General features: G+C 39.5%; 1 protein-coding gene across 2 annotated transcripts; it reads left to right on the plus strand.

The window, feature by feature from the left end:
- The first annotated feature begins 1,123 nt into the window (after positions 1 to 1,123).
- Positions 1,124 to 13,524, plus strand: sall4 (spalt-like transcription factor 4). Of its 2 annotated transcripts, none has more exons than XM_062052497.1 (4): positions 1,124 to 1,281; positions 2,903 to 5,230; positions 5,294 to 5,592; positions 11,997 to 13,524. In XM_062052497.1, exons 1-4 carry the CDS (start codon positions 1,185 to 1,187, stop codon positions 12,453 to 12,455), a joined length of 3,183 nt encoding a protein of 1,060 aa, XP_061908481.1. In that variant the 5' UTR covers positions 1,124 to 1,184; the 3' UTR covers positions 12,456 to 13,524. The 2 variants fall into 2 exon arrangements, with proteins under 2 accessions (XP_061908481.1, XP_061908482.1); XM_062052498.1 differs by lacking the exon at positions 1,124 to 1,281 and adding an exon at positions 1,305 to 1,358.
- The last annotated feature ends 1,178 nt before the right edge of the window (positions 13,525 to 14,702 follow it).

Raw genomic sequence — 14,702 nt, forward strand, 5'->3', positions numbered from 1 at the left:
TATATACACAGTATATATATACAGTAGCCCTGAGATCGGTAGGTTAGAGTTCAAATCCCAGCCGAGTCATACCAAAGACTATAAAAATGGGACCCATTACCTCCCTGCTTGGCACTCAGCATCAAGGGTTGGAGTTGGGGGTTAAATCACCAAAATGATTCCCGGGCGCAGCGCTGCTGCTGCCCACTGTTTCCCAAGGGGATGGGTCAAATGCAGAGGACAAATTTCACCACATCTAGTGTGTGTGTGACAATCATTGGTACTTTAATCTTTAATCTTTAATATATCTATATATATATCTATATATATATAGATATATATATATATATATATATATATATATATATATATATATATATATATATATATATATATAGATATATATACTGTATATTTAAAGACAAAAGCTTGCGTTATATACAGTATATATATATATGTATATATTTAAAAACAAAAGCTTGTGTTAGCTTTTTGTTGTCGGTGAAAAAGTGTATCAAAATTTCATCTTTTGTGTCATTAATGTCACATTTTCTCTGTTGATTTTGTGTTTGATTTTATTAATATGCTGCGGGCCAATATGCAAATGTCTCCCCGGGGCCACACTTTGGACACACACAGACCAGCATAAAAATAAAAATAAATTTGGTAAAAGTACACACATATATATATATATATATATATATATATATATATATATATATATATATATATATATATATATATATATATATATATATATATATATATATTGCAGGCACGCTAGTATTGATACTCCCCTTGGTATCCAATATGTCGATACTTGAATCGATCCGCCCACCTCCCGAACGAGCAGAATTGGGGCCGGCCCTCCATGCAGGCAGGCCGGCCCTCCATGCAGGCAGGCCGGCCACTGGCAGGCCTCCTCCCGCCCCCCCACCGCTCTGGTCAATGAACTGGGCGGGGCGGAGGTCGGCTCATTTGCATAATGACGTCAAGCCAATCAGCTGTCAGAGCCCCTGTGATAAATCGCAATGCATTATTGATCATAATAATCACCTTGACATGCGCATTTCCACTTGAGGAGAGTGGGGGGTCGTTTTTGGTTTCCCCCCCCCCCCTTTTTTTTTTTTTTGTTGCAGAAGAATTAGTAGAAGAAGAGGAGGATAATTGTGCGGAACTTCTTGTTTGGCGCAGATGGTTGCACCATGTCGAGGCGCAAGCAAGCCAAGCCGCAGCACATCAACTCGGACGAGCCTCCCTCTTCTTCTTCTTCCTCTTCTTCCTCCTCCTGCAGCCACCATGGTGAGTTGCAGGCTTTAACTTTCGCACGTTTTTTTGGATGTTTGTGTCTCGGAATGGCAAAGTTTGAACGGGTCCAGGTATGGGGTGGGGGGAGTCACTTTTTCTGTCGAAAGTGCCGACTCATTTCATTCAACTTACCTGTTGATTTGAACGGAGTCGCACCACAAAACTCTTTGGACGTAATACTTTTTTTTTTCTTTTTTTTTTTTTTTAAAAGACATACTTCCTGTAATTAAAAAAAAATTAAAAATATATATATATTTTTTGGTCGCTGATTGTGACGAATCTGCACTCCTGAATCGAGCATTACGTCTTAAACGATGCCCTTAATCGCGCTCACTTGAATTAAATGGCGTTTATTCATTGTTAACTTTTTTTTTTAAACAAAAGTCACCCCCCTTACACCAAAAGACAGTGAAACGGGACTCTCGTAAGCCGAGCCAAAGGCAATAAATCCCCCAGTTTAATGCATGACTGTTTCCTTTGGTAGGTATGTCGGCGGGTGGGGGATGGAGCAAAGTGGCCCTTTTCTTGTGGAGCCTGTTGGGTGGGGACCTTTTTTTTAAAAATCTACAGTACTCTGTCAACATTCAAATATAAACGCCAGTTTTATTTATGTCCGTGGTGTTATTTTATTTGAGTGAAGTACAACAAAGGCAACATTAATAATGTCGACTTTTTGTGTGTTGCTGCTGACCTCGTGTCTTACGCCACACTAAAGGTGATGCAGGTCAGGCGCCCCCAAGTGGCCGCTCTGAGGTTTTTTTTTTTTTTTTTTTTGAGAAATTGCAAACTTTTTTCCCCCCCAGATAAGATTACAGATTGCGGTGTATTGTGCGCAAATTTCACAGCCCCCCAGTCCCTCCCTCCCCCCCATTGGATTGTGTAGTATTGTAATGCAACTTTTTTTTTTTTTTTTTTGTTTAGTGGCCTTCCCTCCCTGCTGGGCAATTATCAAGTCCAACAGTTTCTTTTGGGCAAATGCAAACAGGTGGTCCTGCAATCTTCTCTCAACCCCCCACACATTGCATTTGCATTTACAATACACCCGGTTGTTGCGCAACGGCCTGTTTGGCAGACACCCTAAAACGGTGCTTTTTATTGTAACGCACACAACTTTTAATTTTATTTTTTTACATTTTTTTTGGTACCTGTATGGAAAAATTATAAATCAAAACGCATAGAGATTCCGCCTCATTCATATCAAAAAATTAATTGGTTTTGTAGCCTTTTTTTTTTTCTTTAATTATTTTTGTAATTTTTTTTTTTATTTTTTTTTTTTTTTATTTTTTTTTTTTTAGGAGCCATGCTGCTTTGTCTTCCTACACATTGTTCTGGGTCATGTTGAAGGTGAATGGTTGCCCCCTGCTGGCCTTTTGGATAAAAGCGCAGTGGGTTGACTTTATTTTTAATCCAACATTTTTATTGGCATTTTCAAAAATTGCAAGTCGAAACAGTACCATTTTAAAGTCAGTAAATTATTCACACCCTTTCCCTTAAAACCCAAACCACGATTGACTTTATTTTTAACCGTAAACTCTCCGTACTGACTCACGCTTGATCGTCCGTAAACTGTTTTGTCGTCAGATCTTCATTTTCAAATATTTCCACCCCCCTTTAGGGATCCCCCTAGATGACTCGGCTGAGGAGGCGGGCGGCTGTGGCCAAGTGAAGAGGTTCAGGATGGACCAGACCAAGATCTGCGCCAAGTGCTGCGCCGAGTTCTTCGACGAAGCCGAATTCGTCGAGCACGAGCAAAACTGCGCCAAGAACCACCGGGTGCTGATCATGAGGGACGGCGACGGCAACGAGGGCCTTGAGGAATACTCCCGAGGTTCCCCCGGCAGCGACCACGACGACAGCCGCTCCAGCAACATGTCGGTCGCCAACGGGGATCAGGCGGAAAGGGCCGAGGAGGACCACGGCGATCTGTCTGCCAGTCCTGAGACCAACTTCCAGCCTTGCCCTGAGATGCAGGATTCCATGACGTCTTCGAATCAGTCGCAGGAAGCCATGCAGGTCCTCCCCATGATCTTGGAGCAGCTGGTGTGCCTCCAGCAGCAGCAGCTCCAGCAAATCCAGATCACGGAACAGATCAGAATCCAGGTTGCCATGATGACTCCGACTAGTCTCCAGTCGACAGCAGTGGATCCCCTCAAAGCTCTGGGGGCTCATCTCTCTCAACAGCTGTCTGCTGCAGCAGCCTTGATAGGAAAACGGACTGGTAGTCAAAGCCTGTCGCTGGAGGCGTTGAAGACCGCTAAAGGGCCTCTAGCTGCTAGCATCTCAGCATCTGGGCCTGGAGGACTCAGTACAATGGCCTCCAAAATGGACATTTTGAAAGGCATTCCGGATCAATCTGGCCGTTTGCCAGCCCTGCTCTCGGAGTCGGCAGGCGCGGTGGCGTTCCCGGGCTCCTTTAGCAGCATCCAAGCAGGGATGGACTCCAAAAAAGCAAAGGGAAAGCTGCTCGCTATTCCGGTGGAGGCCAAGAACGGCGACTCGTTATACAAGCACAAGTGCAAGTACTGCGGCAAGAGCTTCGGGAACGACAGCGCTCTGCAGATCCACTTGCGTTCCCACACGGGGGAGAGGCCCTTTAAGTGCAACATCTGCGGGAACCGCTTCACCACCAAAGGAAACTTGAAAGTGCATTTCCAGAGGCATAAGGACAAATATCCCAATATCACCATGAACCCTCATCCTGTGCCGGAACACCTCGACAACATTCCCACCAGCAGCGGTATTCCCTTTGGCATGTCCGTGCCAATGGATGAATCCAACGAGCTTAAACCGCCAGTCGGTCATCCGGCTCCAGGCTTTCATTCCTCATCATTATCAGGATTCAAGACCACCTTCGAAGGCTTCGGAGGAGACCCCTTTTCCCAGAGACCCACCCCGTCAACTAGTGATAGCTCCCTATCTGTTTCCTCAAACATCTTCAGCCAAGAGACGACGATGGAGCACAACCAGAAGGATGCGAAGGAACTCCTGGCACCACTGCATCATATGAACGGCGGGGAGCACAGCTCGGGGACTGCGAAGCTCCAGCAGATGGTGGACGGCTTGGAAAAGCGGACCAACGACCCCAACGAGTGCGTCATCTGCCACAGGATCCTCAGCTGCCAAAGCTCGTTGAAGATGCATTATCGCACGCACACCGGAGAGAGGCCGTACAAGTGCAAGATCTGCGGACGTGCCTTCTCCACCAAAGGCAACCTGAAGGCTCATTACGGCGTGCACAGGGCCAGTACGCCCCTCAAAATGCAGCACTCCTGTCCCATCTGCCAGAAGAAGTTCACCAATGCTGTGGTCCTACAGCAACACATCCGCATGCACATGGGCGGACAAATCCCCAACACCCCGATAGCGGAAAACAACTTTGAGGCTCCGACGGAAGCCACCGAGCCTTCCCTAAAGGAGAAGTCAATGGAGGTCAACGGTTTTGAAGCCAGCATGGAAGACCCTGAACCGGAGAGTAACCTTCCGAAGCCAGACGAGAACGTTGATTCCTTTCCGCCGGTGACCGACGAACAGAAACACGACGGCCCTCCTGCCATGTTCTCCAGCTTGGATATCCTGAAGAACCTCACCTCTGCTCTCGCACTCCGAGGACAAAGCAGCGCGCATTTGGAGAGCGAAGGAACGCCCAAAGACTCGCCATCTGCTCCCAGACAACAGGAGTACCAGAACGACCGCAGCCCGGGAATGTCTGACTCAACCGTTACGTTTCGTTCGGCTTCCCCCGTCAACAACGGTGCGAGTAGCTTCAACCTTCCTGAATCTGCCCCAGAGGAGTTTTCCAGGATTTATCCCAAAACAGATCTTGATGGTTCATCCCAAGTTGTGAATGAATCCGGCGGGGCTCTAGACCTCACAGCTTCCAGCAGCTTCACCCCGAAAGCCATCAAAGAAGAGCCCGGTGTGACGTTCACAAACGGAGAATACGGTAAGTCGATGAGTTTGTAGTTTGGGCTTTTTACCTGATCTAATGGGGGTCTTCCATCGACAGGCCCCAGTAGCATGTCTTTCATGAGGATACCCTCAGGTCTGGCCGGTCTGGAGATGAAGATGCCAGAGAACCCGTTGGGCAGCCACGGTTTGTTCGGCTCTCCGATGCCTCAGGGGGCGGGGCCACCTTCTCTGTCGGCCACTCCTCGTCGGTCCGCCAAGCAGCACGTTTGTAACGTCTGCGCCAAGAACTTCTCTTCGGCCAGCGCCCTGCAGATCCACGAGCGCACTCATACCGGGGAGAAGCCTTTTGCCTGCAACATCTGCGGCCGGGCCTTCACCACTAAGGGCAATCTGAAGGTAAGCTTTTCTTCTTACCGCTGAAAAAAAAAAGTATTCCATCAAACCATCAAAGACAATTTAGTTTCTCGTAATCATCGAAGTTGACTTAGTCATTTTCTCTTCTCTAGTAAGCGGCTTAAGTATGTTTGGCAAGGTTTTTCCCCGACAATACCGAACCTAATTGTAGGCTTTTGTTGTAAACCTCAAAAAGTCTCTTAATCGTCTGAAGAACGGAACGTTTTTTAATATCAATGACAAGTTCACTAGGAATTGACCGTGGTTTTCGTAATCGAAGGCAATTCAGAATATTCAATGTTTTTTTCACGTAAACTAATATAAATGTTTTTTTGTAGACTCAATTGTCTTTAATCACCCAAATGGTTTTAACTACAATTTAATTTGAGATTTTAAGTACCTGTAAATGTTTTTTGGAATCACTGAAGTCAATTTAGTCCTCAAACCAATGTTTTTTTTGTTGTTTTTTTTCTAAACCCAACAGAGATATATATATATATATGTATATGTATATATATATATATATATATATATATATATATATATATATATATATATGTATGTATGTATGTATGTATGTATGTATGTATGTATGTATGTATGTATGTATGTATGTATGTATGTATGTATGTATGTATGTATGTATGTATGTATGTATGTATGTATGTATGTATGTATGTATATATGTATGTATTTATGTATATATATATGTATATATATATATGTATATATGTATATGTATATATATATGTATATGTATATATGTATATGTATATATATATGTATATATATATGTATATATATATACGTATATATATATATATATATATATATATATATGTATATATATATATATATATGTATATATATATATATGTGTATATATATATATATATACTTTTTTAAATTTAAATTTAAATTTTTTTTACATTGCAAACTCTCTAAATTGTCTTTGAATAATGTAACGTGTTTTTTGTGTAGACCACAAGACAAAAAGATCAATGTAATCTACTTGTTTTTTTATGATGACTGAGGTCAGTTTAGAGAAAGTGTGCCTAAAGTGGGGGCCCCGGGCCAAAATGGACCCGCGGAGTCTTTATTAGTTTGGCCCCACAAAGGGTGACTTTCCAAATGGATGCATAATCATTGATGGCCAACTATTTCATCAAACATGATGATCACATCCACCCTTTTATATACACTATGTACCATTTTTTTCTTTTTACACAAAAGCCCAATGGACAATTTGTTGTTTTTTTTTGCACAAATGCCTAATGTACAATTTTTTAGTTGCGCAAATGCCCAATGTATGATTTTTTTTTTTTTTTTTTTTTTTTTTTTGTGTGCAAATGCCCAGTGTACGTTTTTTTTTTGGCGCAAATGCCCAGTGTACAATTTTTTTGTGTGCAAATGCCCAATGTACGATTTATTTTTTTTGCGTAAATGCCCAATGTACGATGAATTTTTTTTTTGCGCAAATGCCCAATGCATGATTTTTTTCTTTTTGTGCAAATGCCCAATGTATCGTTTTTTTATTTATTTACGCGAGTGACCAACATACGTTTTTTCGCTTTACGCAAACGCCCACTGTATGTTTTTTCCGCTTTACGCAATCGCTTAATGTTGGGCGTTTTGTCCGCTTTATGCAAATGCCCAATGTATGATTTTTTTGTTGTTGTTTTTTTTGCGCAAAAGCCCAATGTACGATTTTTTTGTTGTTGCGCTTTTTGTTGCGCAAATGCCAAATGTGCAAAAATTGTTTTAGGTGCAAATGCCCAATGTACGATTTTGTTCTTTGCGCAAATGCCCAGTGTAAGATTATTTTTTTTTTGCGCAAATGCCCACTGTATAATTTTTAAAATTTATTTATGCGAGTGACCAACGTACGTTTTTCCGCTTTACGCAAACGCCCACTGTATGTTTTTTCCGCTTTACCCAATCGCCTAATGTTGGGCGTTTTGTCCGCTTTATGCAAACGCCCAATGTTCGGCTTCTTTTTTTTTTTTTTAAGCAAACACCCAATGTTCGGCATTTTTTACACAAACGGCCATTGTTCTGCGTTTTCCCGTTTTACGCAAATGCCCAAAGTTTTTTTTTCTTTCACTTTACGCAAACGCACAAGGTTTACGAAATCGCCTAATGTTCGGCGTTTTTTCCACTTCCGTTTTTTTATCTGCTTTACGCAAACGCACAATGTTTTCGGGGTTTTTTTTTTCACTTTACGCAAACGCCCAAAATTTTAGTTTTTTATTAAAGCAAGTGCACAATGTTTTCGCTTTACACAAACGTCCAATGTTTTGGGGTTTTTTCCCCTTTATTACAAAAGCACAATGTTTTTTTTAAGCAAACACCCAATGTTCGGCATTTTTTACACAAACGGCCATTGTTCTGCGTTTTCCCGTTTTACGCAAATGCCCAAAGTTTTTTTTTCTTTCACTTTACGCAAACGCACAAGCTTTACGCAATCGCCTAATGTTCTGTTTTCCGCTTCACGAAATCGCCTAATGTTCTGCGTTTTTTCCGCTTTACGCAAACGCACAATGTTTTCGTTTATTTATTTTTTTGCTTTACACAAACCCCGAATGTCTAAGGGTTTTTCTGCTTTACGCAAACGGTCAAAGTTTTTTTTTTTTTTTCGCTTTATGCAAACGCTCAATGTTTTCGGGGTGGGTTTTTTGGCTTTATGCAAACGCACAATGTTTTCGTTTTTTTTTGCTTTACACAAATGCACAATGTTTTCGCTTTACGCAAACGCACAATGTTTTCGTTTATTTTTTTGCTTTATACAAACCCCGAATGTCTGAGGGTTTTTCTGCTTTATGCAAACGGCCAAAGTTTTTTGGGGTTTTTTCGCTTCATGCAAACGCTCAATGTTTTCGGGGTGGGTTTTTTGGCTTTATGCAAACGCACAATGTTTTCGTTTTTTTTTTTGCTTTACACAAATGCACAATGTTTTCGCTTTACGCAAATGCACAATGTTTTCGTTTATTTATTTTTTTGCTTTACACAAACCCCGACTGTCTGAGGGTTTTTCTGCTTTATGCAAACGGCCAAAGTTTTTGGGTTTTTTTTTCGCTTCATGCAAACGCTCAATGTTTTCAGGGTGGGTTTTTTGGCTTTATGCAAACGCACAATGTTTTCGTTTTTTTTTTTGCTTTACACAAATGCACAATGTTTTCGCTTAACACAAACGCACAATGTTTTGGGGTTTTTCCGCTTCACGCAAACGCCCAATGTTCTGTGTTTTTTTGGGGGTTTTTTTGCTTTACACAAAACCTGACTGTCTGAGGGTTTTTCTGCATTATACAAACGCCCAAAGTTTTCGAGGTTTTTTTCCCGCTTCATGCAAATGCACAATTTTTTTGGGGTGGGTTTTTTGGCTTTATGCAAACGCACAATGTTTCCGTTTTTTTTTTCTCGCTTTACACAAACGTCCAATGTTTTTTTGTTTTTTTACCCTTTATGCAAACACCCAATGTTGTTGTCTTGTTTTTTTTCCTTTACGGAATCACCTAATGTTCTGTTTTTACCGCTTTACGAAATCGCCTAATGTTCTGCGTTTTGTTTTTCCGCTTCACGCAAACGGCCAATTTTTTTTTTTTTTTGCTTTACACAAACCCAGAATGTCTGAAGGTTTTTCTGCTTTACGCAAACGCCCAAAGTTTTTGGTTTTTTTTTTCGCTTCATGCAAACGCTCAATGTTTTCGGGTTTTTTACGCTTTACACAAATGCACAGTAATACATTTTATTTGTTATAGCGCTTCTCAGGGTACTCAAAGATGCTTTACAGGATAAAAATTTAAATACAAAACAGTTAAAAGTAATAATACATAACACAGGAAATATAAAAGCAGTACATAGTAAAAAACATAATAACACGGGACATTACAAGACGCAGAACACTAATCACAGGTTAAAAGCAGATCGGAAGAGGTGTGTTTTCGCTTTACACAAACACAATGTTTTCGGGGTTTTTTCGATTTACGCAAACGCCCCAACACGTATGCTTTTTTTTGCCATACATTTTTCATAAATACTGAACTTAACATAGGTATTTCTTGTAGAAAAGCTGTCCAAAAACACATTAAATTATATTTTACATGTTCTTTATCACTGATGTCAAGTTAGTCTTCAATCGATATCACAGAACATTTTTACTAAACACCGAATTAGAATATTTATTCTGTAAATAACCCAACATCAAAAAGTCATTGTCTTTTGTTCAACCTTTTAAAAAGTAGTTTTGTTTACATTTAACATGGATTTTGTAATCTCTTGTTTTTTCCCGTAATCTTCAGAGGCAGTTTAGTGTGAAGTTGGTACTTGTTGTTGTTGTTGAAGTGTGTCGTTCATCTACTGCAGGGGTCAGCAACCTTTTTGAAACCAAGAACTACTTCTTGGGTACTGATTAATGCGAAGGGCTACCAGTTTGATACACACTTAAATAAATTGCCAGAAATAGCCAATTTGCTCAATTTACCTTTTAACTCTGTTATTATTAATAATTAATGATATTTACACTTAATTGAACGGTTTAAAAGAGGAGAAAACACGAAAAAAAATGACAATAAAATTTTGAAACATAGTTTATCTTCAAGTTCGACTCTTTAAAATTCAAAATTCAACCGAAAAAAAAGAAGAGAAAAACTAGCTAATTCGAATCTTTTTATGGAACATCATTAGTATTTTTTCCTGATTAAGATTAATTTTAGAATTTTGATGACATGTTTTAAATGGGTTAAAATCCAATCTACACTTTGTTAGAATATATAACAAATTGGACCAAGCTATATTTCTAACAAAGACAAATCATTATTTCTTCTAGATTTTCCAGAACAAAAATTTTAAAAGAAATTCAAAAGACTAAGATTTAAATTTGATTCTACAGATTTTCTAGATTTGCCAGAATAAATTTTTTTGAATTTTAATCATAATAAGTTTGAAGAAATATTTCACAAATATTCTTTGTCGAAAAAACAGAAGCTAAAATGAGGAATTAAATTAAAATGTATTTATTATTCTTTACAATGAAAAAAAATTAATTTACTTGAACATTGATTTAAATTGTCAGGAAAGAAGAGGAAGGAATTTAAAAGGTAAAAAGGTATATGTGTTTAAAAATCCTAAAATCATTTTTAAGGTTGTATTTTTTCTCTAAAATTGTCTTTCTGAAATTTATAAGAAGCAAAGTAAAAAAAATAATGAATTTATTTAAACAAGTGAAGACCAAGTCTTTAAAATATTTTCTTGGATTTTCAAATTCTATTTGAGTTTTGTCTCTCTTAGAATCAAAAATGTCAGGCAAAGCGAGACCAGCTTGCTAGTAAATAAATAAAATTCAAAAAATAGAGGCAGCTCACTGGTAAGTGCTGCTATCTGAGCTATTTTTAGAACAGGCCAGCGGGCTACTCATCTGGGGCCGTACTTATCAAGCTTCTCAGAATTACTCCTAAGAAGTCTGCTAAGAGTTGACTTAAGAGTAAATAAATTCTTCGCTGAAAGCTGCACTTAAAAGTTAGTTATCAAGCGTCTTACTCACACTTTCAGCGAAGTGTAGGACTGAATCTTAAGTGTCACACTCAGAGCTGAATTACGACATTACTATGTGCCGTAAACGGAATTTTAGGTGACGTCATTTCTGTGTCCATAGAAATGACCAATCACGGAAGGGAATCCGTTGTCTAAGAATAAAGAAATATCTTGGAAATATTTAAGTGGACAATGGGAGTGTATATTTTGACAATAAACTACAAAATAATACAAAACAAACTAGTCCCCGCCGGCACTCACGCTACCGCTCCCTCTTCTATCGCCCACACACTCACTGACGTCACTCACCTCACGGCCACACACATACGCTACTGTCATAACATTTTCTTTCCAATTCATTAATTAGGCAACTAATTTGAAACTGGTGTGGGTGGCTCTATATACTGTATACTAGCCCACTGCAGACACATGCAGAAACCAACAAGGAATCGAAAAGTATTAAATCTGTGACAAAAATAATATCCGCTCTGTCTAAACGATACCGTTTGATCAGCTGCTCGTCATCAAAAAAACCAAAACATTGTTCCGTTCCCTGAACGTTCGCGCACGTCTCTCTCGCCTCAGTGCCATCCCCTGCTGGCAACTCCTAACCACTTAAGACACCGCTGAAGGTCTCTTAAATATCGTGGAGAGTAGGAGTGATTCTTAGACTTAAGAACGTTGATAAAAAGCTTTTATTCTTAAGTTTGAGAGTAGGACTAAATTTCGCAAATTCTCAGGACTTAAGTGTAAAATGGCACTCTAAGAAGCTTGATAAGTACGGCCCCTGGTCCTTACGGGCTACCTGGTGCCCGCGGGCACCGCGTTGGTGACCCCTGATCTACTGATTCCTGAGGTGTGTGTGTTTGTGTGCGCAGGTGCACATCGGTACCCACATGTGGAACAACTCTGCAAGGCGAGGTCAGCGTCTGTCGCTCGACAACCCCATGGCCCTGATGGCGATGAGCTCCGAAGCCAAGATCTTACCGGAAATGATGCCGGCCCCGCCCAAAGAACCCCCGCCGGCGCCACCCGTGAACTTCGACCCCTCCCTGTGGAACCCGTACGCCTCGGCCTTCAGCGGCGGCCTGACCATGAAGACCAACGAGATCTCCGTCATCCAGGGGGGCGGCGTCCCCCACCCCGGGAGCCCCGCCGGCGGCGGCGCCCCGCTGATCGGCTCCACCGTGGGCCTGGTGAAGATGGACGGCTCGCACTCGGGCTCGCACTCGGGCCTGCCCGCCAGCGTGGCCGAAATGGACAAGAACGGCTCCGACGGCGTTCCCAAATCCCAGTTCCCACATTTCATGGAGGAGGGCAAGATCGCGGTGAAGTAGGCGGCCCGGACTCGCCTGAATGAGGTACAATCAAAACGTGGAGGTTTCTCCTCCATCCATCAAGCGTTTTAGTTGGATTAATAGAACTACTGTAGCTGTATTTTATTTGATACAAAAATATATGCGGGTATTTTTTTCTTTTTTTTGCAGAAGTTCGAATGTATTAACTTTACTTGAAAATGCTTTCATTGTTGTTTCTTTTCTTTTTTTTTTTTTTTTTTTTTTGAAGGATCACGGCGTTAAAGGCTCGTCTTTTAAGGTCAGAACTTGGTGACGTTCCCAAATGACTACTTCCCTCTCCTGCTGCGTGTGTTTTTAATAGTGTAGTGTTTCACCTTGAAGGGACACCACGTCATGCAATCACCCCGAACGCTGAATTGTACGCCGATCCAAAGAGTCCGTGGGACATTTTGCGTTGTCTATGTGTCACATTTACACTCGCACGTATTTATATGTTCACACATGCGCGGGAGCCTTTTGTAAAGCAAATTGGGCTGAGTTAGTTTTTTTTTTTCTTTCCGACGCTCAACAAATGAAACCTCCAGCCTGCACTTTATCGAAGGTGAACCTCGCATCTCCCGTTTCGGCGCCTTCACGTCAGGTCCCGTTTAGCCGTCTTCAAACTGTAGCATCCTTTAATTTATTGAAAATCCACAAGGCCTGAGGTAAAAGGGGGGGGTTAAATTCTACCTCATTTTTTTGGAAGGAGTTGTGTTGTCCATTGCCTCCTTTTTTTTGCCTCAACTATACATTCTTCTTGTTCTGCTGTGTTGAAATGAAATGAATGTATCACTGGACACTTTACCCAAGTCACAACGATCAAGCGTTTTGTCCTCTGCTGTACATTCCTTATCAATATGCATTTGCCACGTTGTGCCTTTTTGTTTTTTGTTGCTTTTTTTCCAAAGAGAACCTTGTCAAAACTGCTTTCAAAGATGTCTCTGCAATTCAATGTTGAGCCAATGTTGGCTTGTTTACAGTGTACATTGTTGCTTTTTTGTTGTTTTCCACAAATGTTTCCTTCAATTTGCTGGTTTTGAAAAATAAAATCAGGGTGACTTTTTTCCAACTTTGATGTCACTTTAAAAACGGCAAGCCCAGCAAAGAAATAATATTTTGTATTCTCCACATGCGTGCAGCTCAGCCTAAGCAAGTAGAGCCTGGAGACACTCTTCCATTGTTTAGTAATAGTTAGCCTTTTTACTTTTTGTACTTTTTTTTTTTTTTTTCCCAATTTTTGCCGCTTTTTTTATTGTAACAGAATAAAAATAGAACTGCTTTTTGCAAATTCGACAACTGTAAAAATGTTTTTTTTAAACTGCATATATGGTGATTGCAGCCATATTCATAGTTTGTGTAAATTTATTATACAATTACACCCAAATTATTTATTTTTGCAGCTTTTTTTTGGTAATAGAATGAAAATAGTACTGCTTTTTGCAAATTCAACAACTATAAATGTTTTTATTAAACTGCATATATTATGATTGCAGCCATATTCATAGTTTGTATAAATGTATATACAGTTACACCCAAATTATTTATTTTTTCTAATTTTTGCCGCTTTTTTTGTAATGGAATAAAAATAGAACTGCTTTTTGCAAATTCAAGTATAAAACTTGTTTATTTTTTTATTAAACTGCATATATTATGATTGCAGCCATATTCATAGTTGGTATAAATTGATTATACAGTTACACCCAAATTATTTTTTTAAATTTTTGCTGCTTTTTTGTAATAGAATAAAAATAGAACTGCTTTTTGCAACTTCAAGTATAAAAATGTTTTTTTTAAATTAAACTGCATACATTATGATTGCAGCCATATTCATAGTTTGTATACATTTATTATAAAGTTACACCCAAATTATTTATTTTTTCCGATTTTTGCGGCTTCTTTTATAATAGAATAAAAATAGAACTGCTTTTTGCAAATTCAACTATAAAAAACATTTTTTAATTAAACTTCATATATAATGATTGCAGCCATATTCATAGTTTGTTAAAATGTATTATACAGTTACACCCAAATTATGAATTTTTTCCGATTTTTGCTGCTTTTTTTGTAATAGAATAAAAATGAAACTGCTTTTTGCAAATTCAACAACTATAAAAGTTTTTAATTAAACTTCAAAAATAATGATTGCAGCCATATTCATAGTTTGTAAAAATGTATTATACAGTTACACCCAAATTATGAATTTTTTCCAATTTTTGCCGCTTTTTTTTTGTAATAGAATAAAAGTAG

Source organism: Entelurus aequoreus, linkage group LG07, assembly GCF_033978785.1.
Source record: "Entelurus aequoreus isolate RoL-2023_Sb linkage group LG07, RoL_Eaeq_v1.1, whole genome shotgun sequence".
In the NCBI taxonomy this organism is placed as follows: Eukaryota; Metazoa; Chordata; class Actinopteri; order Syngnathiformes; family Syngnathidae; genus Entelurus; species Entelurus aequoreus.